Source organism: Carcharodon carcharias, chromosome 12 (genome assembly GCF_017639515.1).
Source record: "Carcharodon carcharias isolate sCarCar2 chromosome 12, sCarCar2.pri, whole genome shotgun sequence".
Taxonomy (NCBI): domain Eukaryota; kingdom Metazoa; phylum Chordata; class Chondrichthyes; order Lamniformes; family Lamnidae; genus Carcharodon; species Carcharodon carcharias.
The window spans coordinates 77,782,566-77,801,113 of record NC_054478.1 but is presented as its reverse complement, the minus strand read 5'-3'; the positions used below and the strand labels follow the sequence as shown (position 1 = coordinate 77,801,113).

Genomic DNA, 18,548 nt, shown 5'->3' with positions numbered 1-18,548 from the left:
TAGTGAAACATATGGGTTTTTACGACAATTGACAATAGTTTCATGGCCACTATTACCAAGATTACTTTCCCGTCTCCCCAGAGTATTGGCCTGGGCCTCTGGATTACTAATCTGGTAACATTACCACTACCCTTGGTCTTCTCCTGGCAGCTGGATCAGTGGAAACATCAACTGGAGACATCATTAAAATGAGGGATATAAAAGAGAAATTTTGAGCCCTCACAGATGAAATCGCCATTTCTTTCTTCTCTCACCCACCAAAAGTTATTAATTTATCTGCTTTCAATACTGAAGTAGAGTAAACTTCCTATCTGTTTTACATATGTACTACAGAGCTACGATTAATTAAAACATATATTTCATATTGTATTTCTCTATACTTGATGTTTTTTCTTTTATTTACAGACGTGGCAAACCACTGTACCTGTGCAACGAACGCTATAAAGTTTTGGAGCATCAATGGGTGACACACACCTTTGATCACATCAATAAAAGATGGGGGCCACATTACAATGGATTATAGCTGACTTACACATCTTTCCTGAAACATGGTCATCAAGAAGCTTTAGTTCATACAAATGTTATGGAGTTTATTTTTAAAAGTAGCCATTTTATTAAAAAACAATCCACAAAATCTTTATTCTGCATATGCAAAGGTGCTATTAATATCACTTTTATGGCAGTGTGAAAAATCCCAGCAAACCTAAAAGCCTGTGTCTAGAAGTGGGCTAAAATATCTTCTATAAAGTAAAGAGCCTATTATTTATTAGTCATATTGAAGCAATTGTAGCAATGTATGAGTACAAAAAAGCACAATTTGAATTCATATGTGTCCCTCATTAAAATTGATGTAATGTTTATAGTCTTTGGCCAAGACAGATGCAGTGTGTCATCTTTGAAGGGTTGGTTGCTGATTCTCTTTCCTTAGTAAGAGTACTCATCTGTAGGAGGGTAAAACCTGATCATATACACTTTATAACGGTACACTATTTAGAAAAATCTTTATTTGAAGCCTGTTGCATCTGTTATGACATTTTTTCTGATAAGTCTGTGCTGAGTTTTTCCTTAGTTTTGAGAGGCTTTGATTTATAACTCCGGCCATAATAATTCTTACTAAGTTTACTGTAACTTGCCCAGTTTACTTAAAACAATTATACAAGAGAAGGCTTCAATTTGTAGAAACTTCTGAATTAAAAAAAAATTAGGCTGTAAAACGTTCAGTCTCAGGAAATTTTGTTTCTTATTTTGTTAAAGGTAACTGAGCAAAATAAATATTTGGAACTGACAGCTGCTAATAACAGAACAAATACCTTTTTTAACCAATTGCTTATTTGGGAGCCTAGCTTTATGCTTTGCAAGTTTCTAAGCACCTTATGGAGATAGTGTGTTTACTAAGTTTGGTCACCATATCAAACTAAGAATATTCTAATTACAGATGTGCAACCTTGACACTGTGGTATGTTATGCAATGATTAGACCTGAAGTACATAGGCCCTCCCTATCGCAAATTTCTGTTTCAGATAACCACTGTCAACTCTAGGTTTAATTGTATGGTAGTTGTGCAGTGTACCATTTCTATCTAATATACTAAACAGTAAAAATTCAGATCATTGTGGGAAATGAGCAGTCCTAAGGATCTGCACAGCTGAAGCGCAGGTGAGATTCTGAATTTAACTTCAAGATGGTGTGGACGCTTCTCATGTTGTCTTTTCATTATAGAAATATCAGTGATTTTGGTGATCTGAAATCTAGCTTTTTGTTTACTTTTTCCTTTTTTTAAATTCAGCACACTTTAGCAAATAATATACAGCTTTTGACTTAAGTATAGCTGGTCTAGACATTTCTAAATGTCTAGTTACAAAGCTGTATGAAATAAGTTTGGTTCTGTTTTTGGTTTTCAGTCATATTTATACCTGATGTAAAGGCACACACACCTGTTAACAAAAGTTTATGTACACTAAATCACAAAAAAAATCTATGACACAGAATTTAATAAAATTACATTTTCAGGGAAGTAATTCATTAAATGCTATAACTCATAAATACAGAAAAGAGAAGCATCACAAGATCAGTCCTATCAGAAGCGTCATGGACTGGCTTGTGAGATTGTTTGCAATGATTGATCTTTGTAAAACATTGGGAGCTACTGAAAATTGATGTATAACAGCTAATTGGACATTTTGTTTCATTCAGATGCAATTTCTCACTTAAGTAATATTTTAAAATTCTATGAAAGTTTCATTATTTAGTGGTTATACCATCATCTGACATGCAAAAATAATTGGCAGACTTAATAATGTCCAATGGCAAATCTGTCAAGTGTCCTTTTTAGAAAAAAAAAGGACCTGTAAGAGAGTGCGGTGCAGAATATAACTAATAAACAGCATTAAAGACTTAATCAGTTTAGCTACAGTATATGCTTATAAACCAGACAGCAGTGAGCACAGGTGTATAATTGTACCTGCTAATGCTGTGAGTATGGTATGAATCATCCTAAGCTAATTTTAAACAGAGCATTCTTTATTGCTCTGACTCTTAAAGATGGTAATTGGCTTTTGTTTTATTTTTATTCCCATACTAGTGCAGTTTGATTGCCAGACATGCAGTTGATTTAAAAATGTACTTGAATTCGTGCATGCTGCTGAATTTTTATTTGTTTTCCTAAGTTTTCTAAGACCCACTATACAAATTAATATTTTCATGCAAAACAAGTGGTGTGTAATTTGAGATAGAAGTTGAGTGTTCACCAGTGTGTTACCCTGTATGAATGAATGTTAAATACAGTACATTACTGTAAAAGCTGAACATTTTCTGGCACATTGAAATTAAACTTTAGGATTAATCAAAATAAGACTGTAAAATATGTTAATAAAAATCTGTAAATCATGTGTGTCTTTTTTAACGTAACGAACAACTTATTTGTCTGATATGGTAAAAATCGAAAGCAAAAGTTCATTTTTGGTACTGGATACTAATACAATGAATTTACTAACCCAAAAGTTTACTAATGGGCAACTTTTCTGTGTATTTGCTTCTGGCACTTGAAGCTGGAAACAAACAGATTTTAACTAGGAACACAATGGTCTTCTATAACTTAGGGACAAGTGTTCTCAAGTACTGCAACCTCTGAAATTGCTCTGAGGAATATTTCCTCAAACATTTATTTTTACATGCATTGGTTCAGGTTGAGAAATCCCTCTACTTCATTGACATCTGGAAACATTCAAATGCCCAAGCATAAAAATTTTAAAATCTTCATAACATCAATCCTTAAATGTGTACATTTCAATTCTTTACTTTCAGTTTTAAAAAAATGATAACCAAAGATGAGGTGTGTCAAAGCTGGCTGTTTAAATGTACATTAAATATGCACTGTTTTAGCAGATAATTGGGTACCATCATACTCTTAAAGGAAAGTATACAGCTATGGCACAGCAGATTGTAAATGCTGAGCTCAAATCCCAGAGGGAAACTTGAAACAACTGCATTAAGGCAACAGTAAAACAACATAGATTTCAACAGACCCAGGCAAAGCACACAATACCCTACCTGGACAGTAATATTTAAAATTAACTCTCTTAGCTTCGGTTCCTGGAAACAGCAGCTTGGTACATAGAGGCTGGAGGCTTTTCACACTTGTTGGATCTTAGAATTCCTTCTCCCTTACACACAACCTCATCTCCTTTATACATGTTTCTCCCTTTTTAATGTAAATCCCATTGTTGCAATATGCCTTTACAACTTTACTTTTTCCAAAATATAAAACTTTCATAGTACTCATATTATCAGTAATCTTTGGGGAAAATAAACACATTGTTTGGCTCAGCCTCTGTTGGCTATGTGTAACACCTTACCATCTCTTTGAAATTCACTACTCTGGTTTATGTAAAAGTACAAATGATCTTCACACCTCCCATTCTAAAACTTCAACCATGTTTATGTATTTAGCATTTCAAACTTAGGGGAGGATTTTTCCCTCATCGGGTGGACTCGACTGGAGCGGCCGACCCACGATTGGGGCCAGACTGCAATTTCACGCTGGCGGACCAATTAAGGCTCGCCCATCATGAAACGTGAGTGGCAGCGCTTAGCGCTGCCTGTGAGTGGGGAATGGAGGGCAAGTACAAACTTCAAATCCCTCTGAAGTACAGAGCTGCCTCGGAGATGAACAGTTTTCAAAATAAAAAATAAATGTTTATAAAATGTTATAAAGCAAGTACCCTCATGTGACTCTCTCATGAGCAGGAACATGTTATTAATTAAATTTTAAAATTCTTATTTTTATTTGCTGTTGGAAATCTCATACCATCCATAAAAGAGGTTCCCTAAAAAATGTAAAGGCCACTTGGCCTTTTTGCATGCCCGCAACCGTAAGGTTGGACAGGCAGTGAAAATTTTCTTTTAATTACCGTTTTAATTGCCTTAATAGGCCTTTTAATTGTTGGTGGGTGTGCTGCCAACTCCAGCGAGTGTGCGATAATGTCAGGACTCTCGCCCAACATCGCGCATCATTTTACGCTCAGTCAGTTCAGGCGCACATCCGCCCGACAAGCTAAAAATTCTCCCCCCTAAGTTTCCCTTCTGATACATCTAAGCACCCAGACTAGTCTGCAATTCAATGAAATCCCCCCACCCCCAACACACACACATACACCCCTATACACAGAAACTAATTCAAGCCCCGCTATTTACTTACCTTTACAATAAATTACAACAATATGAAAACTATTACATTTTCATGACAGTACTGTTAATGTATTGGTACACATATATTTAGTTCACTAAAAATTGCCATTGTGAACTTGAACTTCACAAAGGTGCAGTGTCATCTGGCTGCGAACATCCAAGCTTGAAATACTAAGAACCTAGAAAAGAGCGGCAAGTAGAAGTCTTTTTTGTGGCATGTTATTGTGTTGTCACAAAGATTACAAAATACAGATGAGGTGGCCTATTCTGCTTATTGGTTATCCTTCCACAGAAATGTATTCCCTAGATCACATATTTAATTGCTTTGTGACTGATATCAGAGTTTTTGCTTCCACTACCCTACCCAGAAGGTCATTCTAGGAATCAGTCATCCTTTGAGCACTCCTGAACTTGTAGTTTTCCTTGTGTGATGTTGAAGCAGAGACAACTTATCTTTATTCTAATGTCTTAAAGATAAAAAGAAATCTTGAAATGCTTCACACAAACAGAATCAGACAAAGATGAACAGAGGGTAAAATGGAAAAACTGGGAGGGAGTCCAAAAGCCTGATTAAAGATAAGTTTTAAGTAAAGTCATAAAGGAGGTGGGGAGGCAGATGGGTCAAAATTTTACAGGGCCACTTAGAAAGGAGGAGAGGGGGCCATAAAAGATGAACGGAATACGTTGGGCCAGGAGTGTAACATCTTTAAGCCGCTTTTGGATTTTTCCGATGGCAGAAAACACGGAGGGTGGATTTCGCATATCAATGCAGCATTAAGATGTTTAAAATGTCAATTAACTGGAGTTTTATGGTGAATTTCAGATTTTACTGATGGCACACTGGGACCACAGAGCTTCAGAGCATTGCCCAATTAAAGGAAGCAGTAAGCAGTTGTGAGCTCAGGGTTGGCTCTCACAACCAACCATAACAGAGCCAGCGTGCTGTGCAAGGGTGAGTGGCACACAGAGGGCTAGCCACACAGTAGCAGAAAAGGGTAAAGTGCTATCAGGGTGCCAGACTTGCCACTGAGGAATGAATTAAGGAAAGGGGGGGGGGCATCTGGATAGAAGGTCTTGGACTCAGAGAGAAGCCACCTGCCATGGGCCTCATCCAGCCAGGCTTCGGGGCATCCCTTGAAGAGGAAGAACAGCAATTGAGAGGGAGGGAGGTCCAAGCACTGGAAATGGGACATCAGCAACGTTAGGATCAGCAAGTGGGCCAGCCTTGTGGTGGGCATACCAGAGAAGGGTGCAGAGGAGCAAACTAACAGCCTCATGTACAGAAGAGGCTACCATCCCAGGCTGAACCATATCCACGTGTCCAAGTGGTCGTGTCAGCAAAAGCTGTGACTGTCCAGGGAGACAGTCGCTGATCTCTGCACCATGTGGGTTGAGCTGAGATTTGTGGGGGTTGGCAAATGACAATGGCTCTGAACACCAGTGTAGTTTTCAACTTCTGTGCCTCCAGATATCTCCAAGGTTCGTCTTGGGACATGTGTGGGATCTGCCAGTCTGTGTCCCATCAGTATGTCAAGGAAATGACCAATGCCATGTTCAAGAGGATGGTGACAATGTGTGTTACCAAACCAATCCAGACAATCAAGCAGAGAGGTCCATTGGGTTTGGGGCTATCACTGTATTTCCCCAGGTAAACGTGTCACTGACTGCATGCATGTGGCCATCAAGATTTCCACTTACCAGCCAGTGGCCTTAATCAACAGAAAGGGTTTCCACTTGCTCATTGTTCAACTGGTCTGCGACCACCAAAAGATTCTTCAGGTATGTACAGTTCTTGGAAAGCAGCCATGATGCATGCGTACTTTGGCAGTCCCAGGTGCTGCAGCTTTTCCAGCTCTGACGGGCCTTGAGGGATGGAAACTGGGAGACGAGGGCTAGCCACTGAGGACCTTTCCACTTATACCTGTGAGGAACCCATGCATAGATATAGACAAGTAGAACCTGAGCAACCAACAACCAGGCTACTGGGCTTCTGAAGATGCAATTCAGCTGCCAAGACTGATCCGATGGAGCCCTTCAATATGCTTCAGCTAGGGTTTTAAGTATTGTGGTGGTCTGCTGTGCTCTGCAGAATCTGGGGCTGCAGATGGGGAGAAGGGTTGAACAATGAGGATCTTGCAGACCATGATACCTCCCCTGACCATGAGGATGTACGAGCAAACATCTGAACTAGGAGCAGAAGTAGCCATTCAGCCCCTCAAGCCAGTTCTGCCATTCAATAAGAACATGGCTGATTTGTTTGTGTTTCGAATTCCACATTCCCTTCTACCTCTGATAACTTATGATTCCCTTGCCTAACAGGAATCGATCTACCTTAAAAATATTCAATAACCCCGCCTCCACTGCCTTCAGAGGCAGAGAGCTCCAAAGTCGCTCAACCTTCTGAGAGAAAAAAATTCTCCTCATCTCTGTCCCAAAAGGACAACTCCTAATTTTAAAACAGCGTCCCCTAGTTCTGGACTCACCCACAAGGGGAAACCCTTTCCACGTCCAACTGGTCAATACCGTTCAGGATTTTATATACTTAAATCAAATCACCCTTAACTCTTCTAAACTCAAGTGGAAAAAAGCCCAGTCTGCCTAACCTTTCCTCATGAGACAACCTGCTCATTCCAGGTATCAATCTAGTAAACCTCCCCTGAACCACCTCCAACGCATTTACATCCTTCCTTAAATAAGGAGACCAAAACTGCACACAATATTTGAGATATGGTCTCACCAATTTCCTGTATAACTGAAGAATAACATACTTATTTTTATGTTCAATACCTCTTGTAATAAAGGATAGCATTCCATTTGCCTTCTTCATTACTTGCTGTACATGCATACTAACTTTTTGTGACTCACGCACTATAACACCTAGATCCCTTTGCAGCTCGGAATTCTGCAACCATTGTCCATTTATGTAATATTCTGCTTTTTTATTCTTCCTGTCAAAGTGAATCACTTCACATTTTCCTACATTATACTCCATCTGCCAGATTTTTGCCCACTTGCTCAACCTATCTATATTCGTCTACAATCTCCTTATGTCCTCTTCACAAATTACTTTCCTACCTATCTTTGTGTCATCTGCAAATTTAGCTATCATGTCTTCACTCCCCTTACCTAAATCATTGATATTAATTGTATGAAGTTGAGGCCCCTCCGGGACTCCAATCATCAAATCCTGCCAATCAGAAAAAGACCCATTTATGCATACTCTGTTTTCTGCCAGCCAGCCAATCTTCTATACATGCTAACATGTTACCCCTACACCATGAGCTTTATTTTCCACCATAACCTTTGACATAGCACCTTATCAAATGCCTTCTGGAAATCCAAGTACTGTAAGTCTACAGACTCCCCGTTATCCACAGCACATGTTACTTCTTCAAAGAGCTCCAATAAATTGGTTAAGCATGATTTCCCTTTCACAAAACCATGTTGACTCTTCCCGATTACCTCAGGTTTCTCTAAGTGTCCGGCCATAACCTCCTTAATGATCGACTCTTTAACACCTTCCCCACGACAGACATCAAGCCAACTGGCCTATAGTTTCCTGTTTTCTGCCTCCCTCCCTTCTTGAACAGAGAGATTATATTTACTACTTTACAGTCTGATGGAACCTTTCCCGAATCTAGCAATGTTTGGAAAATTAACACCAACACATCTACTACCTCATTAGCCACCTCTTTTAAGACATTTGGATGAAATCCATCAGGACCTGGAGACTTGTAATCCCACAGCTCCATCAGTTTGCTCAGTAAAGCTTCCCTAGTAATTGTCATTTCACAAAGTTCCCCTCTCCCTTCCATCTCCTGATTTACAGCTATTACTGGAATGTTTTTTGTATCCTCTATAGTGAAGACAGAATCAAAATATTTGATCATTTCTTCTGCCACTTTCTTATTGTCTACTATTAACTCCCCACTGTCACTCTCTAGAGGACCAACACTCACTTTACTTGCTCTTTTCCTTTTCGAATATCTGTAAAAGCTCTTGCCATCCATTTTTACATTTCTAGCTAGCTTCCTCTAATACCCTAATTTCTTTCTTCTGATTAACCTTTTAGTCATTCTCTGTCATTCTTTATTTTATGACCAATCATCTGACCTGCCTCTCATCTTTGTTTTCCTTAATTTCTTTAGTTAACCACAGATGGAGGGTGGTCCCCTTAGAATTTTTCTTTATAGTAGAAATATACTTATTCAGAGAATTCTGAAATATCCTCTTAAATGTCTGCCACTGCTTCTCTATTGATTTATGCCCTAGCCTAGTATCACTTAGTTCACTTAGCTAGCCCAGATTTCCTGCCCAGATAGTTGTTCTTATTTAAGTTTGAAATACTAGTCTTAGATCCACACTCCTCTCTTTCAAATTGGGTGTAAAATCCAATCATTTTGTGGTTGCTGCTACCTAGGAGTACCTTCGCTCTGAGGTCAGTAATTAATACTGTCACATTACACAATGCCAAGTCTAATATAACCTGCTCTCTTGTTGGTTCCAGAATGTGATTCTCAAAAAAAACTATCTTGAAAGGACTCTATGAACTCTATCCAGGCTGCAACAGCCAATCTGATTTTTCCAGTTTATATGCAGATTAAAATCATCCATGATTATTGCTTTCCTCTATTCCTCATCTCCACCCAAACCGATTCTACATCCTGTTCTCCTGAACCAAAGTCATCTCTAGCTATTGCACCAATGCCATCCTTGGACAATAGTGCTACCCCTCCACCTTTACCTCGCTTCTTATTCTTCTTGAATATCCCATTACCTGCCTCACTCATGGTCACATCTTCCTGTCCCTCACTGCTGACCAAAACATGGGTAGTGCTTATACGCTAGTGTTTGTGACTCTAATGCCCTTTCAGAAATATTCCAATAAAACCTTACATTTATGCAGTCCTGCTGTCGCCTCCTTCATTTTACACTTCGCAGACCAGCGACGAGGTGCACAGCACACAGAAACACAGTTGAGGCACTGAATGGACACACCTCAGTCCATGCTTCAAGCCCATCGAGGAAGCCAGGCTGCAGAAAAGATCTCAAAGGCCTCACGTTACATTGGGGGGGAGGGGGTGGTGTTGCAGGGGGTATGTGCAGAATGCCACCTCTCTGCTACAAACAGAAGAAAGATGACTGCTAGTTTCCCCACAGAGACCAGCAGCAGAACCTATGTTGGTGGCAACCCAGCATTTCATGAAGAGGGCATACGAATGCCTTCCACATACTGCCACTCTCGAGGGACCTTTCAGGGATCAACATTTGCAGATGGGTATTTCTCAGTGCAATGCAGCTATGCCTCTGATAGGATAAGCTGCTTCCTGATCCCTTTGCCACTGACTGGATGGTCACTCCGTCTCCACCAAATGCAAGCCCCAAAGTTAAAAAGTTTCTGTACAGCTTCTTGTCTGCAGGCAACAGTGAATGCAGGACTGGCAGCCCTTTAAATATGGCACTAGGCAGTAGCTGTCGTATTATTTGATGCCGCCTTCGCTGCCTCGCTTCCTGCCTCTGCTGTTCAATTGGACGATCACACAGCTGGCCACTGATACCCCCAAACAGAAGCAGCAGTCCGATGCTGGGTCCTGCGGCCTTGCTGCAAAATTCAGCTGATGGATTTAGAATGGGAATTTAAGTTTGGGACCTATGGAATGCAGATTGACCGGAGTACTGGAGTGCAGCATCAATACCCTTAAACTTTTTTTATTTGACAGTACAGCTCAGCATTCTGTTCCATTTGTTATTTACTGCTTGGTCATGGCAGGACATGGTAAATGTCATGCCTGCTGTAACCCCTAAATCTCAATTTCTGTCCTATGAATTTATCACTATTTATTATGTTTATAACCCATTTTCTTTCAATGTGCAAAACTTTACACTTCTCCTTAGTCTTGCTTGTCAATTTGACTAACACATTGGATTTCTGTTCTTGGCTCTACTACAATTCCATAATAAGACTGGAATCTCTTATGAAATGAAACCAGCAGCTTTATTCATCATTTTGTATTGCTAGGACGGCAAGGCTTAATATAAGGAGTAGGAGTAGGCCATTTGGCCCCACATGCCTGCTCTGCCATCCAATAAAATCATGACTGATATAATCGTGGCCTCAACTCCACTTTCCTGTCTGCCCCATAACCCTTGACTCCCTTGCAGATCGAAGATCTGTCTGAGTCAGCCTTGATTATTTTCAAAGACCCAACCTCCACTGACCTCTGGGGTAGAGATTAACAAATACACTGAGAGAAGAAATTGCTTCTTGTCTCTGCCTTAAGTGGATGACTCCTTATTCTGAAACTCTGCAAGATGGTTCAGGATTTCCCCACAAGGGGAAAATAGCATTTACCCTGCCAAGCCCCTGGAATGAACCCCTACATGCAGTAGCAAACACATAACACAAAATTACAATGCAGTAATGGTCTAGGGGATGAGTCTCTGATGGTTCTTGACATCTGATAAAATAAGAATTTCATTTTGCACCTAACTATTTATTGGAACAGTGATGCAAGTCTTTCCACTGATGTCAAAGAGAATTCTCTGATTACAAATCAGATAATACCTATTTGCATTGCCATGACTGGACATCAAATTCTTGTACCAAAGAGACAGCCAAATTATGCCAATTTTAAAAAGAAAATTAGAATTACTCTAAGCTTATTGGAAATAAAGACAAATTTTGTTTTTTTCATTGGACACCTTTTCCCCAGCTGAATCCATTGCTGAGGCTGTAATTGATAATTTAGCAATGTAGTCTGGTCCTGTGTCTATTGCTTCTGCAGATGGTGGAGTAGAATTGAAAGATGATTTATTTGAATGTTTTATGTGTATGTAACTATGACATTAGAGACAACTTAAAGTCAGATGCAAATATACGACTGTGTACCAGTCTGTAAATGCATTGGAAACTTTAGTACCTGATCATCATATACATGGTTTTGCACCAATTACAATACAGGGAAAATACATAGGGGTTTAGTCTGATGTAAAGTTTCCAAACATTTGGGATGCTGGATAAATGTTTTGCGTTCAGGCATAAAATTGAAGGTTTTTACAATTTTTTCCTCTTTCCAAATTCAACTTTATTCAGTGGAATATTGCAGCAATTATATATTTTTGCCTTTGGATCATTTGTTTTTATTTATGTACAAATTAACTATCTCCCGACAATTGTGTGCAATTCAGCTAAGCTTAGATAATTCACCTATTATCACTAATATTTTCATGCCTTTGCATTTTCTTCTGGTGTAGATGGTGATGTGGTTATTCCTATTAAAGCAATTTGGTGATTAGCAAAATGTTGGGTAAACAAAAAAAATGAAGGGAATGTTGTCTCTTTCCAGGTTCTGTTTTGTGATATAGCCAACTGCATCTGGTACCCCTTCATTTACTTCTAGTATTATGTGTAACAAGGTTTGTGACAGCAAGAAATTTGAATAATGATATTTATTGAATAATGAATTCCTGTTGTATTAAGGATTTATTATTGGCACTAATTTCAGATTTGATTTGCAGGAATTGTCATTTTTACCCTCCAGTGGCAAGGTATTCCCAGGATTTATTTTTAGAGTTTCAACATCCACAACTCAATATTGCAGATCCTATAGATTTACTTATTCAGTTTAGATCGTAGTTATAAGTTTGGATCTTCTACAAAAGAAGCCAAATGATGAAATAACAAACATACCTGGGATAAAGAACTTCAGTTATGAAGAGAGACAAGAGAAGCTGTGATTGTTTTATTTTTGTAGAGAAGGTTAAGGAGAAATTTAATAATGATCTTCAAATTTTTGAGGGATCTTGAGTGAATAGGAGAAATTGTTTCCAATAGCAGGAAGGACAGTAACTAGAAGACACAGATTTAAGAGAATTGTCAAAAGAACCAGAGGGACTGAAAAATTGTTCTAGGCACTGGGTTGTTACCTGGATGCACTGCCTGAAGGAGTGTGGAAGTAGAATGTTTAGTAATGTTCCAAAAAGGAATTGAATAGACACTTGAAAAGGAAAAATTTGCAGGGATTTGTGGAAAGCAAGAGAGTGAAACTAATTGGATAGTTTTTCAAAATGTAAACAATGGACCAAATAGGCTCTTTCTGTGCTCTATTATTCTATGATTCTACCTAGTCATACACATATATGTATCTCAGTTTAATAATCATGAAATGTGAAAAAGAAAAACATGAAAAGTATTTCAAATATGATTTAATTTCAAAATATTTTTTAAATACACCCAAGATCATCTATGCTTCACTGTAAATTTTACTCCTAAGGAGTTTAAGTGTGTTAATTTTCTGGCTTTGTAGCTGTAACGTACAGCAGAGGCGAGGTATAATCACCAAATACTGATGCGACTGCAACTTGCAGGTACTCCTACTAGAAGGTCTGTAATCATGGTATGTCATGCTCGTCTGTCTTGCAGCATCCTCACACATCCATTGTAGCTTGTCTGCAACTCCTCTGTGATGTCCATCATCCAGCTACGCCAAGGTCAACCCTTCTTTCCGTTGCCCTCCACATTTCCCTCCAGAAGAGAATTCTGTAGCTTTTCAGCTCTGATCAAATGGGTGAAATACTGACATTTTCTTCCTGGATGTCACCTTTTAGAGTTCTTTTTGTACTTTCAGTTTCAAGCACCTCTTCATTTGTCTTATGGTCTCTATATGGAATTTTTAGCATTTATCTTAGTATTCTCATTTCAAAACCCTCTATTTTCTTTCACAGATTTTTATTGTCCAGGTTTCTGAGGTTTATAGGAATAGCATCTTATGTGTTTTTCTCTTGTTACAAGCGTAAGTATTCTTGTTATTATTGTATCCTTCATCTTCACAAAATTACTTTTGGCTATCTCTATCTTTCAACTCTGGCATCACACCAAATATAATCCCAAGAATATTGATCCTTCCTCCTAATGTTCAAAAATAAAGTTTTTAAATTGGTGAAGTGAAAGCAACTTATGAGGCAGTTCATTTGACTAATTCCTGGGATGAGGGGGTTGTCTTATGAGGAAAGGTTAGGCAGGCTGGGCTTGTGTCCACTGGAATTTAGAAGAATGAGAGGTGACCTTATTGAAACATATAAGATCCTGAGGTGGCTTGACAGAGTGCATGCTGAGAGGATATTTCCCTTTGTGGGATAGACTAGAACTAGGGGACACAGTTTAAAAATAGGTGATCTTCCCTTTAAGACAGAGATGAGAAGAAACTTTTGCTCTCAGGGGAATGTATGTATGTGGAACTCTCCTCCCCAGAGAGCGGTAGAGGCTGGATCATTGAATATTTTTAAAGCAGAGGTACATAGATAAATTCTTGACTAAGAATGGAATCAAAGAGTATAGGGGATAGGCAAGAAAGTGATGTTGAGTCCACAATCAGATCAGCCATGATCTTAGCAAAAGACAGAGCAGGCTCAAGAGGCCAAATGGCCTACTGCTCCTAATTTGTATGTTAATGGTAGTCAGGCTGGGTATTAAAAATTAATGGCAGGTTGTAGTGAAGCAAAGATAAACTGAAGAGAGATGAAAAGAAATAATGCAGAATGCAGAAAGAGTGTGGTAACAGAATGAAATGTGATACAAATACTTTTAAAAATATAGGATTGGCAGTCAAATACAACTTGTACTTAAATCCACTGCACCAGTTGTAGAACCCAGCTTTACAACTATGATTCCTGTACAGTGAATTATAGATCTCAGTCATACAGCAGAAAGTATCGCAGAATGGAAATTAATTATGCATTGAGTCTCCTTGGTTCACTTTCCCCTCATCCTTGCGTCACTAGTTCAAAACCAACATTGACTAAGTTCTAAGAACAAGCTACCAGCTCATTGGTTCACAGAGGCAATGGCGTATATTGATTTGGGACCAGATGGATATAAAGTGGAATAGGTTACAAAATTGTCAGAATTTAAAATTAAGTCTAAGAAAACATCCACTGAGATCCACGTGGTTAAGCCTCTTGAGTTATGCAGCTATAAGTTAGCTTGTACTTGTGCTGACCAAATGCTGCCACTGTGAAATTCATAAGAATGATTCCAAAGTTCTATACTATCTCAATGGAAATCTTTAAGTTGACAAAATATGTATGAAAAAAATAAATAATTGACAGATAAAGCTTAACAGATTTATGACTAGGAGATTTTCTAGCTGTTTTATATTAATAAAGCTTTTTCATGGAATGTTCAGCTATGATAAGCACAGAAACATAAAACTCTGAACAGATAATTAATCTACCTATGCACTTAAAATATAAAGTCATGGTTAAATGGTCTGAAATTATTTACTTTACGCAGTTTCAAGGCAATTACTCATTTCGAAAAAATGATACTAATATATTCACATAATTTACTAAGGATACATGTACTCAGCCATGAATATAATTGTGCAAAGACATTTTAATATATATAGAGGATTCCCTTTGTGCTAGTGCAAATTAGAAGTTGAATGAGTTTAGATGGAAATCAGTAATAACTATGGAGCTAACCTTCAAATAAAGGCATTACAGTAAAATACATAGTTCTTAGATAGTATTTACTTGGTATTTACCGCATAGCAACAGGCCATTCAGCCTGATAGGTCCACACCAGTGTTTATGCTTGACCCACCCTTCTTCATCCAACTCTGTTAACATATGGAATAAAAGGGACAGTAGCAATGTGGATACAAAATTGGCTGAGTAGTAGGAAACAGCAGGTCATGTTTAATGGATAGTTTTCAGGCTGGAAGAAGATTTGTAGTAGAGTTCCCCAGGGGTCGGTATTAGGACCCTTGCTTTTCCTGATATATATTAACAATCTAGATCTTGGTGTGCAGGGGACTATTTCAGAGTTTGTAGATGATATAAAACTTGGAAGCATCGAGGGGTGTTTTTGTGATTGGATGCCTGTGTCCAGTGGGGTTCCACAGGGATCAGTGCTGGGTCCCTTGCTGTTTGTGATATATATAAACAATTTAGACTTCAATGTAGGAGGGTTGATCATAAGTTCGCAGATGACATGAAAATTGGTGGGGTGGTAAATAGTGAGGAGGATAGCCTTAGATTACAGGAGAATATAGACTGGCTAGTCAGATGGGCTGATCAGTGGCAAATGGAATTTAATCCAGATAAGTGTGAGGTGATGCACTTGGGCAGGACAAACAAGGCATGGGAATACACGATGAATGGTAGGAATCTGGGAAGTACCGAGTATCGAGGGACCTTGGTGTACATGTCCACTGGTCCCTTAAGGTAGCGGGACAGGTAGATAAGGTGGTTAAGAAGGCATATGGGATACTTGTCTTTATTAGCCAATACATAGAATTTAAGAGCAGGAAGGTTATGCTGGAACTGTATAAAACGTTGGTTAGGCCACAGCTAGAGTATTGCATGCAGTTCTGGAATCCGCATTATAGGAAGGATGTGATTGCACTAGAAAGAGTGCAGAGGAGATTTACTAGGATGTTGCCAGGGCTCGAGAGTTTTAGTTATGTCGAGAGATTGGATAGGCTTGGGTTATTTTCCCTGGAGCAGAGGAGACTGAGGGAGGACATGATTGAGGTGTATAAAATTACGAGGGGCATAGATAGGGTAGACAGGAAGGAACTTTTCCCCTTGGTGGAGGGATCAATAACCAGGGGGCATAGATTTAAGGTAAGTGGCAGGAGGTTTAGAGGAGATGTGAGGAAGAATTTTTTCACCCAGAGGGTGGTGGGAATCCGGAACTCACTGCCTGAAAGGGTCGTAGAGGCAGAAACACTCATAACATTTAAGAAGTATTTGGATGCCATACATGGCTATGGGCCTAGTGCTGGAAAATGAGGTTAGAATAGTTTGGTACTTGTTTGACTGGTGCAGACTCGATGGGCTGAAGTGCCTTTTTCTGTGCTGTAGACCTCTATGACTCTATGACCCTATGACTCTAAGACTAGGTTATGCTGAACTTGTATAGGACACTAGTTCGACATCATCTGGAGTATTGTGTACAGTTCTGGGCACCACACTTTAGGGAGGATGTGAACACGTTGGAGAGAGTGCAGAAGAGATTTTAAAACTGGTTCCAGGGATGAGAAACTTCCGTTATGAAGATAGATTGGGGAAGTTGGGACTGTTCTCCTCGGAGAGGAGAAGCCTAAGAGGTGTTCAAAATCATGAGCAGGTTGAATAGAGTAGATAGAGAGAAACTGTTCCCGCTCACAAAAGGATTGAGAACGAGAGGGTACAGATTTAAAGTGATTTGCAAAAGAAGCAAATGCGATGTGAGAAAAAACTTTTTCACACTGCGAGTGATTCAGGTTTGGAATGCACTGAAAGTGTGATGGAGGCAGGGTCAATCGAGGCATTCAAGAAGACATTAAATGGTTATTTAAATAGAAACAATGTGCAGGGTTACGAGGAAAAGGCAGGAGAATGTCACTGAGCCATAATGCTTATTTGAAGAGCTAGCCCATACAAGATGGGCCAATTAGCCTCCTTCTGCACCATAACAATTCTCTGATTCTGTGATATTCTTTTATTCCTTTCTCCCTCTTGTGCATATCTAGCTTCCCCTTGAATGCATCTGCACTATTTGCCTCAACTACTCCCTGTGATAGTGAGTTTCATGTATTAATCACCTGATAATTCGCCTGAATTATCTATTGGCTTTATTAATGACTATCATGTGTTTATGGCCCACTTCTGGTCTTGCCCACAAGTGGAAACATCTTCTCTATAGGAACAGGAGTAGGCCATTTAGCCCGTTGAGCCAGCACCGCCATTCAATTACATCACGGCTGATCATCTACCTCAATGTCACTTTCCCATGCTATCTCCATATCCTTTGATGTCATTGGTCTCCAGAAATCTATCAATTTCCATCTTGAACATACACAATGATTGAGCTTCCAGAGTCCTCTGGGGTAGAGAATTCCAAAGGTTCATCACCCTCTGAATGAAGAAATTCCTCCTCATCTCAGTCTTAAATGGCCTACCCCCTGTTCTGAGACCGTGTCCCTGGATTCTAGGCTCACCAGCTAGGAGAAACATCCTATCTACATCCATCCTGTCACGCCCTGTAAGAATTTTGTAAGTGTCAATGAGATCACCTCTCATTCCTTGAAACTCTAGAGAATACAGGCCTAGTTTCCGCAATCTCCCCTCATAAGACAATCCTGCCATCCCAGGGATTAATTTGGTGAACCTTTGTTGCACTCTTTCTATGGCAAGTATATCCTTCCTTAGTTAAGGAGATTAAGACTGTACACAATATTCCAGGTGCTGTCTCATAAAGGCTCTATACTATTGCAGCAAGACATCCTTACTTCTGTACTCAAGTCCCCTTGCAATTAATGCCAATACACCATTTGTCTTCCTTATTGCACCTGCATGCTAACTTCTAGTGACTCATGAACAAGGACACCCAGGTCCCTTTGGACAACAACACTTCCCAACCTCTCACCATTTAATAAATATTCTATCTTCCTGTTTTTTTTTTCTACCAAAGTGGGTAAAAGTCTATATATAAAAGTCTACACTATTAAACCCTTTCATAATTTGAAGACCTCGATCAGGACTTTTTTCTAAAGAAAAGAGCCCTTGTCTATTCAATCTTTCCCGATATATATTACCTCTTAGCTCTGGTATTATTCTAGTAAATCTGTTTGCACCTTCTCCAGTGCACTATATCCTTTTTATAAGATAGAGACCATAATTGATTGCAGTAACAAGTGTGGTCTAATCAAGGTTCCATACAAGTTTAACATAACCTATCTATTTTTCAATTCTATCCCTCTAGAAATGAACTATAGTGCTTTGTTTGCTTTCTTAAAAGGCCTTGTTAACCTGTGTCAATATGTTTAGTGATTCGTGTACCTGTGACCCTAGATTCCTCTGCTTCTCTACCTCGC

General features: G+C 39.2%; 1 protein-coding gene across 5 annotated transcripts in view; it reads left to right on the top strand.

Moving 5' to 3' along the window:
- The window catches only part of ubr3 (ubiquitin protein ligase E3 component n-recognin 3), a 345,071-nt gene extending 342,185 nt beyond the window's left edge, over positions 1 to 2,886 (top strand). For all 5 annotated transcript variants that reach the window (XM_041201112.1, XM_041201111.1, XM_041201114.1 and 2 more), the window contains one exon: positions 406 to 2,886. In XM_041201112.1, coding sequence (XP_041057046.1) covers positions 406 to 523 — 118 coding nt within the window. In that variant the 3' untranslated portion in view covers positions 524 to 2,886. The remainder of the gene's footprint in view (positions 1 to 405) is intronic.
- Positions 2,887 to 18,548: the final 15,662 nt, after the last annotated feature.